Genomic DNA, 14,621 nt, shown 5'->3' on the forward strand with positions numbered 1-14,621 from the left:
ATAGTAGTTATCAGCTACTATTGTTTCAGGTACCTGCTATATTGCACTTCAGCTGTACTTGATTATTAAAGGCAGCCCCCCCCACCCAACCCCGTTGAACTAGGAAGCCCTGTGTCTCAATTTTCCCCTCTGGAAATGGGTATCACAGGGACTTCCCTTGTGGCTCAGTTGGTAAAGAACCTGCCTACCAATGCAGAAGACCCAGGTTCGACGCTTGGGTCAGGAAGATCCTGTGGAGAAGGAAATGGCAACCCACTCCAGTATTCTTGCCTGAGAAATCCCATGGACAGAGGAGCCTGGTGGGTTACAGTCCAGGGAGTTGCAAAGAATCAGACACGACTGAGTGACTAACCAATAACAACTCTGTAGAATAGGAGTTGTGACTCCAGGCCTTTGCATGTGTGTTTTCTTCACCCTTTTCTGTCCCTTGTCAGTGTGGAGAACTCCCATCCTTCAAGGCCCTCCCCCGACGAAGCCTTTTACCCCTCTACTTCCGGGCAGAGCCTGGCTCCCTTTGGCTCGGCCATGACCCCACACAGTTGGGGCCATCTGTAAAAATCTGCATCTGAGACTTGATGTCTGGGAGACAAAGCATTCTTGGCAGGAAGAACTAAGCATGTAGGCCATGAGGGGCAAAAACCTGCTGTGCTGGAGAAGTTGAGAACAAGCAGATGATGGGGCTGGAGCTGAAGGGTGGCAGAGGGTGAGGGGATGGGGGCCAGAGGTGCAGAGGCAGGCTTGTGAGTGCAGAGAGGTAGTCACTTGGGTGGGAGCCCACAGCAGTGACATGATAAATGCTTGGACCCTGCCCCACACACTTGGGCCCATCTCCCAGCTGCCCTTCCTCTCCACTGGCTCCCTGAGGTCAACTAAGCTTTAGGAAGCCAGAATCATGTTGAGATCTCACCCAGCCCTTCCCAGACATTCAGCCTCCGACCGGACACTCATTCCTACCCAGATCCACCTGCCCACTCCAGCTTCCAGGGCCTTGCCTGCCCAGTGCCCTGCCTCTGCAATGGAATCTGACTCATTTCCCACAAACGCCTGCTCTAAAGAAACCCTCCACCAGAAAGCCTGCCCAGGACTCAACCCAGATGCCTCCCAGGTTGGAATAACAGCAGAGCAGCCTGCATCTCCTGACCCCAACACAGTATGTGACCTGGCTGCTGATTCGGGACCAGAATCTCAGGATGCCAACAACTTGCCTCCAACTCTCCTCTGGTTCTACCTCTGCAGTACTGTGTGACCTGGAGCCAGTGCCTCAACCTCTCTGAGCTACCCCTTTGCAGCAACCCAGCAAAGCTTCCAGGGGACGATGGTATAGGCCTCTCACTGGACCAATGGCCCAGGTAGAAGCAGAGCACTGTCTGCTCTACACTATCTCACTATCTCACTAGCCTGTTAGGACAGGAGCGCTTTGGGGGCCCCCATCTTCTCTGGCTGTGGCCCCTCGTTCCAGCTCTCCTCCCACCACCCACTCAAGCATCGACCCATACCCACGTAGACTTCAAGTGCACACTCTGCCTCACCGGCCACCTTTATTGGGCACTCGGGCCCAGGATTCTGGTGCGCGCAAGAAGGGCAGGGGTGTCACTGCAGCAGGGACCCTGTAGCGGGAGATGTGGCCAGTGATGCCACCGAGCCCCTAGGACACACGCCATGGCCCCAGATATCTCTGTAGCCCTTGGAGCTGACCCAGCGGGAGGGCGTGTGGGGCTGCGACTCTGATCGCCTGCCCGGGCGGCTCCTCCAGTTCCAGGCTCACTTGGGGGTGTTGAAGGGCACCGCCCGCTGGTTCATGGGGTTATCCGGTGAACGCAGCCACTCCTTTTTGAGCATCTGCTTCAGCTGCGACAGCCGCATATTGGGATTTTCTTGCTTAAGCCGCGGCAGCTGCGCCTCCTCAAAGGCAGTGAAGGCCGCCCGCATGCGGCGCTCCGGGTGTCTGTCCACCGCCTCCTCCGTCACGCTGGTGAAGACGCAGGCGAGGACGCAGGCGTCAGGGGGGCTGGGGCGTGGTGCGCCCCGCCCCGGGGCCTAGCCCCACCCGAGGTTCAACCCCGCCCCGCCCCAAGCCCCGCCCCCAAGGCCTAGGCTCTGCCGGGTACCTGAGCACAGCGATGGCGTCCTCGATGGTGCGCGCCTCCACGCTGCCCTCCTCCAGCACGCGGCGGTTCACGTTCTCCTCCAACGGCACCTCCAAGTGGCTTTTGGCTTTCTCGGCTGCGGGCGGGAGCGGGGAACAGAGATGTACCAGAAAGAGAGACATGAGCAGAGATGCTGAGCTCCAGGGAGATGAGAGAACGGAGGGGAGAAAGGCAGGCAGAGGATTGAGGATGCAAACGCGACCCCCTCCGCAAGTCCTACCTACCGGGGTGGGCCAGTCCTGTCCCCCAGCCCCCAGACTGACTTCCCTGCAGCCCACCACTCAGGAGACATCTCATAAGCCGCTGCCTTCTCCTCGCCTCGGGGCACCACATCAGCCTTGGGTACCCGGGAGAGCACAGGCTAGGGTCAGGCGCGGCGTAAGTCATTACACACGTGCGTGCCTCTACCGTCTGTGATCAGAGCCAGGCCTGCCGAGACCCCACCCAGCCACCCTTCACCTTGCGGAGCCCACACAGCTTCCTTGGAGGTGAGGCGGCCCTCCGGACTCAGTCCAGGGGGTGGACCCACTGCCTCTCGTTTCTCAGGTAAAAGGGCAGCTCCAGCGTGGGCCCGGGCCCCACCTGGGTCAGGGGTTTCCTTGTGCTGATGGTCTCGGCGGAGAGTCTCCTCAATCTGCGCGCGGGTGACCTTGCTGGAGGCGGCCACCCGGGGGGCCTTGCCACCTTTGAGCTTTGAGTCTTCCTCCTCCAGCAGCCGCTGCGTCTCCTTCTTGCGCTCCAGCTGCTCCAGGCGCCGCTTCTCCTTCTCCTCCTGAGGGATGGAGAGTCAGGCATGGACCCTGCCCCAGTGGCATCCCAACCCATGTGATGGGGACTCTGCTGTGTGTTAAACCCCATGCTAGTCGTAAGGACACGGAGCACCATGGGCCTGCCTGGGGGCTCCCATCCTACATGTCTGTGGGAACCTCAGGCAAGGCAGTGGGGTGGGGGGGCTCTAGAAGAAAAAGTGATGCCTAGGCTGGGGAAGAGGAGAGTCCTTAGTGGCTTAGTCCTTAGTCCATTCTTCAATGGCAGGTCCAAAGGTCCTGAGGCAGGAACCACCTAGCATGACAGGGATGGCAAGAAGTTAGAATGAGGAGGGGAAGTGTGAAGGGAGAAGAGGTGGGGAGGGCACAGCTGGGACCACGGGGAGCCTCAAGGGCATGGGGAAGGGTTTGTACTGGATTCCAAAGGCGACAGGAGCCACTCGAGGGTCGGAACCCATCTGCCAGCTGGGGCAGTGGTTATTTTATGGGCCAGCACGCCTTGGGGAGGCACTGCTGAAGTGTTCCCCGCTGGGTGTCACAGAGGCTGGGACTGATCCCACGCTGGCTCCCCGGGAAGACTCTGATGCCAGCTGGTCGAGGAGACGTGTAGCCTACAGTACTTGTCCTTGGCTGCTGGCCCTCCACTGCTCCGGGAACAGCACGAGGTTCTGGTTCATGTGTAGCGTGGTGTGGCCACAGGCTTGAGATATTCTGCTGCCGCCCACCCAGCACCCCCACAGAGCCCTGTGCTGCAGGCATCCCCGCCTGCCCACCCACTGCCTGCAACTCTGCTACCCGCCCTCTGGGCCTTGGAGATGGTCTGTGTCCTGGTAGTGCCCCCGGTGAGAGGACTAAGGGCCCCAGAAGAGGGGTTCCTGAGGACCGGGCCTCTGCCCTCCAACCTGCCTGACTGATAGGAAAGGAGGAAGGTTTAAAGGTCAAGGCTGTTTGGACATATCTGTGGTCAGGTGCCTGGGGTAGGGCCACTGTGCTCTGAGTCTGAGTTTCCCCACTGGTTTCCCCATTGGTCCTCGTGAGGCTCCTTGACCGCTGCGTGGTGCATGTACAGCCCATGTTTACCCTGTCCACAACACAACCCTGCCTCAGGGCCTTTGCACTAGTTGTTCTCCCCACTTGGAATGCCACTGCCAGCCTCCTCTCCTGGTTAATTCTGGCTCATCCTGAGCTCCTGGCTCCCTATCCACCTGCCCTACCGCATGGCTCTTTCCTGTGTCCCACAAATCCCTGTTTCTACTCTTTCAATCATCTGGCTCATCCCGGAGGCAGGCCCTGGCCCAGCACACAGTAGGTGCTTAAGTAAAAGTGTGCTGGACGAATGCATGAATGAATTCCAGGAGGCTCCAAGAACCCAATAAGGACATGCAGACTGTGGCCATGAGTCTCTTGGGACCTAGGACTGAGGCAGGAACATGAGCATTTACACTCTGACATTCAGCAGAATTTTTCTGAAAAAGTCACTCGCAGTTTTTTTTACAAAGGGCAATTAACAATTGGCAGCATCTGGTGACGGGTGAAGGATGAAGCCACTGGTGGAATATTCCGGAGCCATCAAAAATGAGCCTCATAAATAATCGAGATGGAACCCAGAGAGTCACGTGCTCATTGCCGAGTTGCTTAATATGGAACAAATGGAGACAAAATGCTACCCTCCGGGCGGGGCGATGAATTATGGCCCAGCTTGAGGCTGATGCCTGGCAGCAGGGAGAAATCTGGCTGCAAGATCCAATTTAACGGAGGACATGGCCTGTAGGGTACTGCATCGGGTGAGAAAAGCCTTTGGTATCACATGGTTGGGGGGGTGCTGGGTTTTTTTAGTGCTCTAGAACAAACACGAATTTTCTTTTCATAGAAACAATATCTTTTTAAAGCAACTGTCACGTAGGAAAGAGGGACCAGGTGTGCTGTGGAGACTGTGGGCCCCCTCACCCATCAGCAGGAAGAGGGATAAACAGAACCCAGAAAACCAGCCAGTGAGGAAGAAGAACCATCAGAGGCTCCATGTAAAATACTCAGGGGGGAGAGTTCCCTGGTGGTCTAGTGGTTAGGTTTCAGCACTTTTGCTGCTGCGGCAAAAAAATAAAAACCACTCAGGAAGGGGTCTGTCTGGGAGGGGCATGGGGGCTGGGAATGTTCTGGAGACCAGGGCTTGGCAAACTGTGGCCTGTTTTGGTTAAGCTGTGGTCTACCTGTGTTCGGTGGCCTGTGCTACAGCCACTGGTCGAGTGGCCTTGAGAGCCCGTCTGGTCCCTACTGCCTGTCTGACCTCCGCCTGTGCGTCCTTCCAGGGGTGCGCACAGGTGATGGGACGGGCAGGTGCTCCCTGGGCCATGCCCCTGGGGCAAGGGCACTCACTGCAAACCTGAAGGCAGACCCCCGCCCGGCTGCAGCCCCCACTCACAGCCCCGTGACCTGGGCTTCCTGTCTGGTCTGTGCCCCGGTTTCCTCACCCGAAGGATGGGAAGCCCGACATGCAGGCCTGAGGAGCGGGGCTGGGCTGGACTGCTGCCTCTGAGACTGTGGAAAGGTCTCTGGCTTTTCTGGCTAGGTAACAGATCCTTGACAGACACTCGTTTTTCTTTTGGGTTTTAACTTTCCTGTACTGTCAAAATGTTGACAGTCAAAAAAGACAGGGGCTTCCCTGGCAGTTTAGTGGGACTGTGCACTCCCACTGCAGGAGGCACAAGTTCGATCCCTGGTCGGGCAACTAAGATCCCGCAAGCCGCCCAAACAAAAGGAAAAATTGAAAGACGTCCATGGGCCCAGAATATAGCATGCGGGAGGAGAGATTGGGGGGAGGAGGGGTTGAAGGGGAAGGGAATCAGTGATATTCAATTCCTACTAAAAACAAGGCAGGGGAGAAGGAAATGGCAACCCCAGTACTCTTGCCTGGAAAATCCCAGTCTGGCGGGCTACAGTCCATGGGGTCATAAAGAGTCAGACGCGACTGAGCGACTTCACTTTCACTTTCTTTCATGATTCTTTCCAAAATTAAAACAAAACAAAACAACAACAAGGCAGGATCTGTCTTTCCCTACGCAAAAAGACAATGGGAAAACCTCACAAAAGTACCCAGGCTCTCCCAGAACTGGGCATGCACGGATGGTGTCCCCACTGCTATGCTAGAACCTGGGTCAGCCCGGCGGATCCTGGGACCCGCCCAGACGACGAGGAGGAGAAGCGGCTCAGAATGGTTTCTGGCGCCACCTACTGGACAAAGTGGGTCAGCGTCAGCCCTGAACCTCTCATCAATGAAGCACCCACGGTGTGCCAGGCACTGGGGCCCAGCAGAAGACAGTCGACTATCCCTGCCCTCTGGTAGTTTTATAAACACCCGGAAGAGCCGCATCAGCAGGTCGGAAGTGGGACCACTGGGTGTGGAGCACCCTCCCGCAGCTCGGCCCGCCCACGCCAGGAGCCCCTCCGCTGCCAGCTGCTGCCAGGTGTCCCTGCGTGCGCAGGGGTGAGGCACTGCCAGTCTTGTCTAATCTTGGCATCACATAAAGGAGAGAAACCCAGGGAGGGCTTGTGATTCCCTAAACGTGCCAAACCCTGGCCTCCTCAGGGACTCTGCACAAGCCTTTGCCTCTGCTGCTGTCTCCCTCCTTGCCCGTGCTCCATGTCCAATGCTGCCTCATCCTTCAGGCCAAAGACCCGGGGCTTCTCGCCACCTTCCGCTCCGCTGCCCACCCTGCCTCGCCCACAGGTGGGGCGGGGGGCCCGGGGCCCACTCACCTTGCGCTGCTCCTTCCTCATGACGTGTTTGTCCTCATCCTTCCAGTAGGCATCTTCCAGCTCCTTCTGCTTCTTGGCATCAGCTGCCGCCTTGGCCTCAGCCCTCCGTGCCCGGGCCGCTGCCGACTTGGTGTTCTCGCCCTGGAACTTCTTGGGCATCCCTCAGCAGGCTGTGAGACGAGGGCAGGGAACAGCGAGTCAAGGGCATCCGCCATCCACAGCCTCACACACCTGTGCAGCCGTGACCCCCTTGGGGCCTCTGGCTTCGTCTATAAAACCAGGGCTTCAGACTCACTAATCTCTTTTTTAAAAATCTGAGGTGAAGTTCACGTAATACACAAGGAACCATCTTAAAGTGCACAAGTCAGTGGTATTTAGCACATTCACAATACGGTGTAACCATCACCTCTTTTTAGTTCCAGAACATTTCCATCATCCCCAAAAGGAGACCTGACCCCATTAGCTATCACTCCACACCCACCTCCCCCAGCAACCACTAATCTCCTCTCTCTGGATTTGCCTCTTCTGCATTTCTTTCGCTTAGCACCATGGCTTCGGGTTCATCCACGTTTGCGCATGTGCTAGTGCTTTGATCCTTTTTTTGTGTCTGTATAATATTCCACTGTATGGACGGACCACGTTATGTTTATCCATCTGTCCACGATGGTGGACCTGTGGTTGCTTTCTACTTTTCGGCTCTTACAAGTCATGTGGCTATAGATCCCTGTGGGCCAGTCTGTGAGGACCCTCCCACTCTGCCACCTCTGAGGCCACACTCCTCTGATCCCACAACTGAATGCCCTGCCCCTGGGTAAGCAGTTGCCCTGAACTCCCAGTGACCCGGCCCAGGCTCACACAGCCAGGAGAGGTTACAACAACCGCAAAGCTGCTGTCCAGGGCGGGCGCCTGCTCTGTGTGAGCCCCACGCTGGGTGCTGGGGTAGTCATGACATACTCAAATGGGAGGTGCTACCCCCCCACACCCGGCCCCGTACTAAGCATTTTATCTGGCCCAACCTCACTGAATGCTCCCAAAGTCTTAAACCGGCTTCCTCGGTGGCTCAGTGAATAAAGAATCTGCCCGCAACGCAGGAGATGCAGGAGACGTGGGTTCGATCCCTGGGTCAGGAAGATTCCCTAGGGGAGGACATGGCAACCCACTCCAGGATTCTTGCCTGGAGAATCCCATGGACAGAGGAGCCTGGTGGGCTACAGTCCACGGGGTCACAAAGAATCAGATACGACTGAGTGACTCAGCTCATTGGCACAGCACAAAGTCTTAAACACGGGGACTGTCCTCATTCCCTTGTGAGAATGGGAAGTCAGGGTACCTAGCCAAGCTGCACAGGCCTGAGCCTGGGGCCTCACCTCCAAAGCCTGCCTTTCAGGTGAGGAAGGGAAACCAAGAAATTAAGAGCAGCCTCCCCCCAGAGTGCTGACACAAGCACTGCCAGGTCATGGCACAAGCCTTCAGCTCTCCAGGCCTCAATTTTCCTCATCTGGGAAATGGGCTGGTGTTCCTCATTCCTGAGTCATTCTCTCCCCACTGAGAATCTCCAGCTCAGTCCCTCAGTGAATCTTGGAGAAGTAGGCCCAGCAACCAAGAAAGAAGGGGAGAGAATGTGGGGTCCATCCTGACTCAGGACCACCAGGCAACCCACCCCCACCCACCTCCTAGCTGTGTGGCTTATGGAAGAGGGGAAATCCACCTCGAGCCCCTCTGGAAACTCTAACATCAGCTCCCATTTGCAGCAGCTGCAGTGCTTTACACACAGTGTCTTAGTGAATTCTCACAACCCTGGCAGGTGATGGCCAAGCTGAGACCTGAAAGATGGACTGGAAGCAGCCCTGTGGGAATGAACGGCTGACACGCCTGGACAGAGGGCCCAGGATGTGCAAAGACCCTGTGGCAGGAAAGTCATGCACTAGAGAAAGCATGGAAGCCACTGAGGCCAGTGGGGTGAGTGAGGAGGTGGGAGAAGGGAGAGAGGGGGAGGAGAGGTGGGGAGGAGAGGAGGGAGGGGAGGTGGGGAGGAGAGGAGGAGGTGGGAGAAGGGGCTGATGGAGAAGGGAGAGAGGGGGAGTTGGGAGAAGGGAGAGAGAGGGAGGGGAGGAGAGGAGTAGAGGGGGAGGAGAGGTGGGAGTAGGGAGAGAGGGGGAGGGGAGGTGGGAGAAGGGGGGAGGGGAGGAGGGGAGGAGAGAGGGAAGGGGAGGTGGGGAGGAGAGAGGAGGAGGGGAGGGGGAGGAAGAGACTGGGAGGGAGGTGGGGGCATGGAGTGCTGCTGGGAGGGAGGGGAAGGGACAGGGAAAGTGAGAGGCTGATCGATCAGGATCTTGGGGGTAAGGAAGAGCAAGGATTTTATTCTCTGGGCACCAGAGAACTTTTAGGCAGCTCTGAGCAGGTCATGAAAATATTCTGATTCATGCTGTCACGTGGCTGGGCGAGGGCTGAGGGTGGCAGTCAATGCTGAGGGAATTAGGATGGTGCTGTGGGCAGAGCCAGAGGCTTGGAGTCAGATGGAGCTGGGCAATAACCGGAGCGCCGACTGACTGATGTTGCAGTCTACATTCTGTCACCCCCTGACAGCAGCAAAGGCCAGGTACTTTTCTTCCATTTTACGGATGAAGAACCTGAGGCTTTGACAGGGTGACATGCTCAAGGCCACCCCGTGGCTTAGTGGAGGGGCCCAGATTCCAACCCAGGCCCAGCCGCTCAGTCCCAACTTGGTCCCAATCCTTGCCTCACCCCAGGCTGCCAGCTGGCCCTTCAGGGAACATCAAGGCAGACCGGGTCTTGAGGCCGCTGGTGCCCCTGACACAGAGGTAGTCCCTCCAGGCTGAGGTGGGGGACCAAGTCCCACAGGGAAGAGCAGGGCACAGTTGGGGAGATCAGTGGACCCAGGAGACTCAGGGTTAAGTCCTGGCTCTGCAGTTGCGGCTGACATGCTCCCCTTGAGCCTCAGCTTCCTCATCTGAGAAGTGAGGTTGATTACAGTCCCTCTATGCACAGGTTGTAAGACCTGCCACAAAAGGGCTGAATATGCCAGCCTGATCCCCATCCTGCTCCTGAGCCCCCTAAATCAAACATTCATTACTGAGCATCTACATTGTGCCCACCAGAAAACCTCTTCTGGACTCCCCAGGAGATCACTAAGAAGTCGGTGGAGGTCACACTTTCAGTAGAGCAAACGCCCCCATTTCCCCCTCACCCTCTCAACAGCAGCCACACCAGTTGCCTTGCCTTTTTTCAAACCTACTATGCAGGTTCCTACCTCAGGGCCTTTGCACTTGCTGTGCCCTCCACATTTGTTCCTCTTTTTACCCAGTTAATTCCAACTGAAACTTCGGGGGCCCAGCGCAAAAGTGTTGCCACCTTCAGGAACCCTTTCTGGAAACTCCCCTTGACTCTCAGATGACAAACTTTCTCCTGAGGTACTTGTTTGGGTTGCTGTCTTGTGTTCATTTACAGGATTATTGAACAAACGAAATTAAAAGATGCTTGCTCCTTGAAAGAAAAGCTATGACAAACCTAGATAGTGTATTAAAAAGCAGAGACATTACTTTGCTGACAAAGGTCCACATAGTCAAAGCTAAGGTTTTTCCGGTAGTCATGTTATGGATGTGAGAGTTGGACCGTAAAGAAGGCTGACTGCCAAAGAACTGATGCTTTTGAATTGTGGTGCTGGAGAACTCTTTAGAGTCCCTTCGACTGCAAGGGGATCAAACCAGTCAATCCTAAAGGAAATCAACCCTGAATATTCATTGGAAGGACTGATGCTGAAGCTCCAACACTTTGGCCACCTGATGCGAAGAGTATATTCACTGGAAAACACCCTGATGCTGGGAGACACTGAAGGCAAGGGGAAAAGAGGGTGGCAGAGGATGAGATGGTTGGATATCATCACTGACTCAGTGGCCATGAATTTGAGCAAACTCCAGGGGATAGTGAAGAACAGAGGAGCCTAGCCGGCTGCAGTCCATGGGGACTCAAAAAGAGTCAGACACGACTGAGCGACTGAACAACAACCATCTCCCCCACTAGGCAGAGAGCTCCGCAACGGCAGGGCTGGGACTGCCTTGATCAGTGTCCTGTACAATGGGGGCTCAAAAATATTTTGAGCAAATGAATAAACAAGCATTTATTTCCAGGGTGCCCTCAGTATTTACTTCACACTCTGTGTTGTGTCCAAACTCAGCTTCTCATTTCTCTTCCCGCTCACTTTCCTCCCAGCCTCTGAGCCTTTTCTCTAGCTGTGCCTTCACCTGATACACCCACCTCCTGTGAAAACCCTGCCCACTCACAGCAACTCAGATGGGGGAGTCCCCTCCCCTCCCCCTGTTGCTTAAGACTGATTCCATCCCAAAGCCTGAAAAGGGCTTTTTTGACCACCTCCTTCAGGCCAAGACTGAAATAGTTATGTCCCTCCAAAATTTACATGTTGATTTTGTGACTGACTAACCCTCAATGTGACTGTATTCAGAGACAAGATATCTGAGGAGATGATAACGGGTAAATGAGGTCGTAAGAGTGGGGTCCTAATCTAACAGAGCTGGTGCCCCTTTAAGAAGAAAAAGACACCAGAACTTGCTCTCTTCACCATGTGAGAACACAGTGAGGTGGCCATCTGCAGCAATTCAGGAAGAAGCCTGCACCAGGAACCAAACTGGTTGACAACTTGATCTTAGACTTCCCAGCCTCCACAACTGTGAGCAAATACATTTTTGCTGTTTAAGCCACCCAGTCAGTGGTATTTTGTTAGGGCAGCCAGAGCTGACTAAAACAGACAGCTTTTCTTCTGTTTAATAAACACACACACACTTTGTCATTCAGTAAACATGCACTGCTGGATGGACAGGGAGGCCTGGCGTGCTGCGGTTCATGGGGTCGCAAAGAGTCGGACATGACTGAGCGACTGAACTGAAACATGAACTGCAGCACCTACTATCAGTGGGATGCTGGGGAAAGAGGCAGTGCCGATGGGCTTCCAGATTAAACGGGATTCCCAGGCTGGGTGCGATACAGACAACAGGAGTGTTAATTCCAGATCAGAGCTGCGATGGGACCATGCAGGTGCCAGGGGAAGTCGGGAGGGAGCTTCTGACCCAGAGGGTGTCAAAGTGTTTCCTGGAGGAGACATCAAAGGAAAACCCTAAGGGTGTGGGGAGACCCAAGCCCCCAGTGGTCGGGGGGAGGCAGGCTGGGTAGAGCGGATTTCTATTCCAGGGTAAAGGGAAGGTGCGGAGGACCTCCCAGCCCTCCTAGGACCTCAGAGCCCTCTGGGGCTGCTGAGATGGTGAACGGAGGACTGAGACAAAAGCATGAAACTCAAGCAGGAGGGGGTCTAATGAGTGGTTTTGGTTAAAGCAGGGAGTACACTTGGGAGGGAATCAAAACCCACGTGGCTGATTAGATGTGAAAGTAAGAGATAGAATAAAACATGAAACTCAACGCCGCCCCCTCCAAGAAATCCTCCAGCTACCCCTTCTAGGCTCCTCCAGCCCGTCGTCCCTCTCTCCAGCCCTGATCCTACTGCATGAGGCCAGGGACGTCCGTACCCAGCTCTCTCACCCCCAAGCCTGTAAGCTGCTCAGGAGCACTACCAGAACTAAGGAGCTTCGAACACGACGCTGTCCCGCTGGATCTCAATCGTCCGCTCTGGGAAATGGGGATAGCCCCCGCGGGAACCCAGGAGACTGGAGGTCGGAAGAGCATTCGTCTCTGAGAACCCCACCTCCAGCCCTCCCAGGGAGGTGGTCTCAGGTCCTGCTACCCCGCGGGGCTCACCCGCACCCCGCCCCCCGGCTCCGCCCGCGCCGCTGTCGCTCCTACCTCCTTCCCCCGGCCCCGGCCCGGTCGCACCTCCGTGACGTCACCGCGGGGCTTGCGCATGGAGAACCGCCCCCCACCCCAGGCGGCGCGTGCTGATTACGTCTGGGCTTCGTCGCCATCTTGGTAGAGGAAATGCTGCGTTGATCTCCAGTCCAAGTCGAGGGCGTTAGCTATTTGTTTTTGTCTGCAAGAAGCGAATATTTTATAAATCCTCATCTCTTCCGCTCACTTCATATACTAACTAGTCAGGAGAGGGGAGCAGAAACTACAAACTGGACCATTATCCTTACCAAGATGTCCGTTGCCCAGAAGAAAAACGGCGTCCTCGGTTTCACACGTGGGTCTGGCGGCGTCAGTCCAGAGTTGCTTGGCCGCCAGGGCGCGCCAGAAACCGCGGTCCCCGCGTGGCCGGTATAAGGGCTTCGCTTGTGGAAGCCTCCTAGGCCCTTTGCCATCGCTTTGTGCTTTGAAGCCGCTCTCCTGCTCCTCACTGTCTGCCTCCCTACTGCGAAGCTTGAGCGGTAGGGAGCAGAAGAAAGGGACAGAGAAACGAAAACACTGCGCCCTCCAGGTTGAGGAAACAGCTTACAGACCAGGAATGGAATTTGAGCAAAATGTAATGGAAGGACTCAAAATTTCTAGTGAACCCTTCCTCTGGGATTGCTCTCCACCGCCCCCGCACACACCTTACTCTTTGATCTTATTCAACAATTAGGTTTGGGACGGGGCGCAGTTTGTCGTAGGCACCTATACAAGATTTTCTGCAGTGTCCTCATCTATTACAACGGTAGTACTAGGGGTCTGAAAATGATTATACTGGGTCTAGCTATAGGGGGGAAGCAGGGCAGGGATTTAGGGGTTTAGACAGGACGATTTAGGCAGGACCACAGAGTCCATTCTTCGAAAAGCAACACCAGTGACATTGCTGGGACCTAAGTGGGACTGTGAATCTCCCTTGCTCGCTAGCCTCAGATGGTTCCCTACTGCACTGCAGGACTCACCCCACCTTCCCATCTCATCTGCCGCCTCTTTTATTCTCGCTCAGCTGCAGCCACACCAGCCTCCTTTCTCCGAAATGCCAAGCACAGTCCTGCTCAGGGAATTCGCCTGTGCTGTTCCTTCTGCCCTCAGCTTTGCCCATGGACTACTCCCTCACTTCCTTCAGGCCTTGGCTCATACCGCTTCCTGAGAAAGACCTCGGACCTCTCCAAGTAGTGGTTCCCCACCCCAGCCCTGTTTTTATTTCATGCGTTGCATCAACTTGCTTTGTTGGTTTAAGTGTTTCTTTTCCGTCTCCCCTTTGGTTATGATATCCGGCAGATGGAACCGGTTCACCTGATGTGATATTTGTCACCAACAAGAAGGGGCTCAGCATAAACATTTATCCTTGTTCAGTATTGGGTGGGGTGTGGAGGTGCCAAAGGCAACACCTAATTAAGCTTCTGCTGGTAAAGAGCCAGGTTTTTAAAAAAAATAATAAATTTTTTTAAAAATTTCACAAAAAGAGCCAGACTTGTCACACCTTCCTGAGGACAGGGAGCCTCTTAGGTCTATTGACATAACTGAGGGGGTGCAGTTCAAGTGAATCGTTCCAGAACAAGCTAAGTCTTCTGCAAGGTGATTTCTGCCACCTCGCAGGCTAGAGGGCATGTCTCCCAACCCTGAGGGCTCTTGACTTCTGTTGTTCTGACATTCTATAGCTCTTAGATGCTCATATTCTCAAGTAAATATTGAGGATCTACTGTGGGCCTGTGTTGGGAACACAGCAGTGAATGAGATAGTCACTGTCCCTGGTCTCCTGGGACTCAAGAGTCAGGAAGTCATACAAAAAATGATTCTAACCTTGGCTGGAAGTTGTGCCCCTTGTTGAGTGGGTTACAGAAGTCTGCTGGCAGATCATGACTCACAAGGTTTTATTTGATACAATGATATTCTGTTTCACTGTTATATGTTTGTATTTTCATATATCCGTAGTGCCTAAACACTCACATACAGAGATATATTAGCAAATCCTGCACTGCAATTGTTACGTGAATACACAATGAGGAAAATTCAAATTTGGGTCTTGGTTTTCCTGTAGAATGACTGTTACTTGCTGTTAAGTTGAGCAGATGATGTCTTTGGT

At 54.9% G+C, this 14,621-nt stretch overlaps 1 protein-coding gene across 1 annotated transcript; it reads right to left on the minus strand.

Moving 5' to 3' along the window:
* Positions 1–1,506: 1,506 nt before the first annotated feature.
* Positions 1,507–12,639, minus strand: CCDC124 (coiled-coil domain containing 124). Its single transcript, XM_043910976.1, has 5 exons — positions 12,497–12,639; positions 6,668–6,837; positions 2,730–2,919; positions 2,109–2,223; positions 1,507–1,969 (listed from the first exon to the last, which is right to left on the minus strand). Exons 2-5 carry the CDS (start codon positions 6,824–6,826, stop codon positions 1,762–1,764), a joined length of 672 nt encoding a protein of 223 aa, XP_043766911.1. The 5' UTR covers positions 6,827–6,837; positions 12,497–12,639; the 3' UTR covers positions 1,507–1,761.
* Between the last annotated feature and the right edge of the window lie 1,982 nt (positions 12,640–14,621).

The sequence above is a fragment of the Cervus elaphus genome, chromosome 9 (assembly GCF_910594005.1).
Source record: "Cervus elaphus chromosome 9, mCerEla1.1, whole genome shotgun sequence".
NCBI lineage: Eukaryota > Metazoa > Chordata > Mammalia > Artiodactyla > Cervidae > Cervus > Cervus elaphus.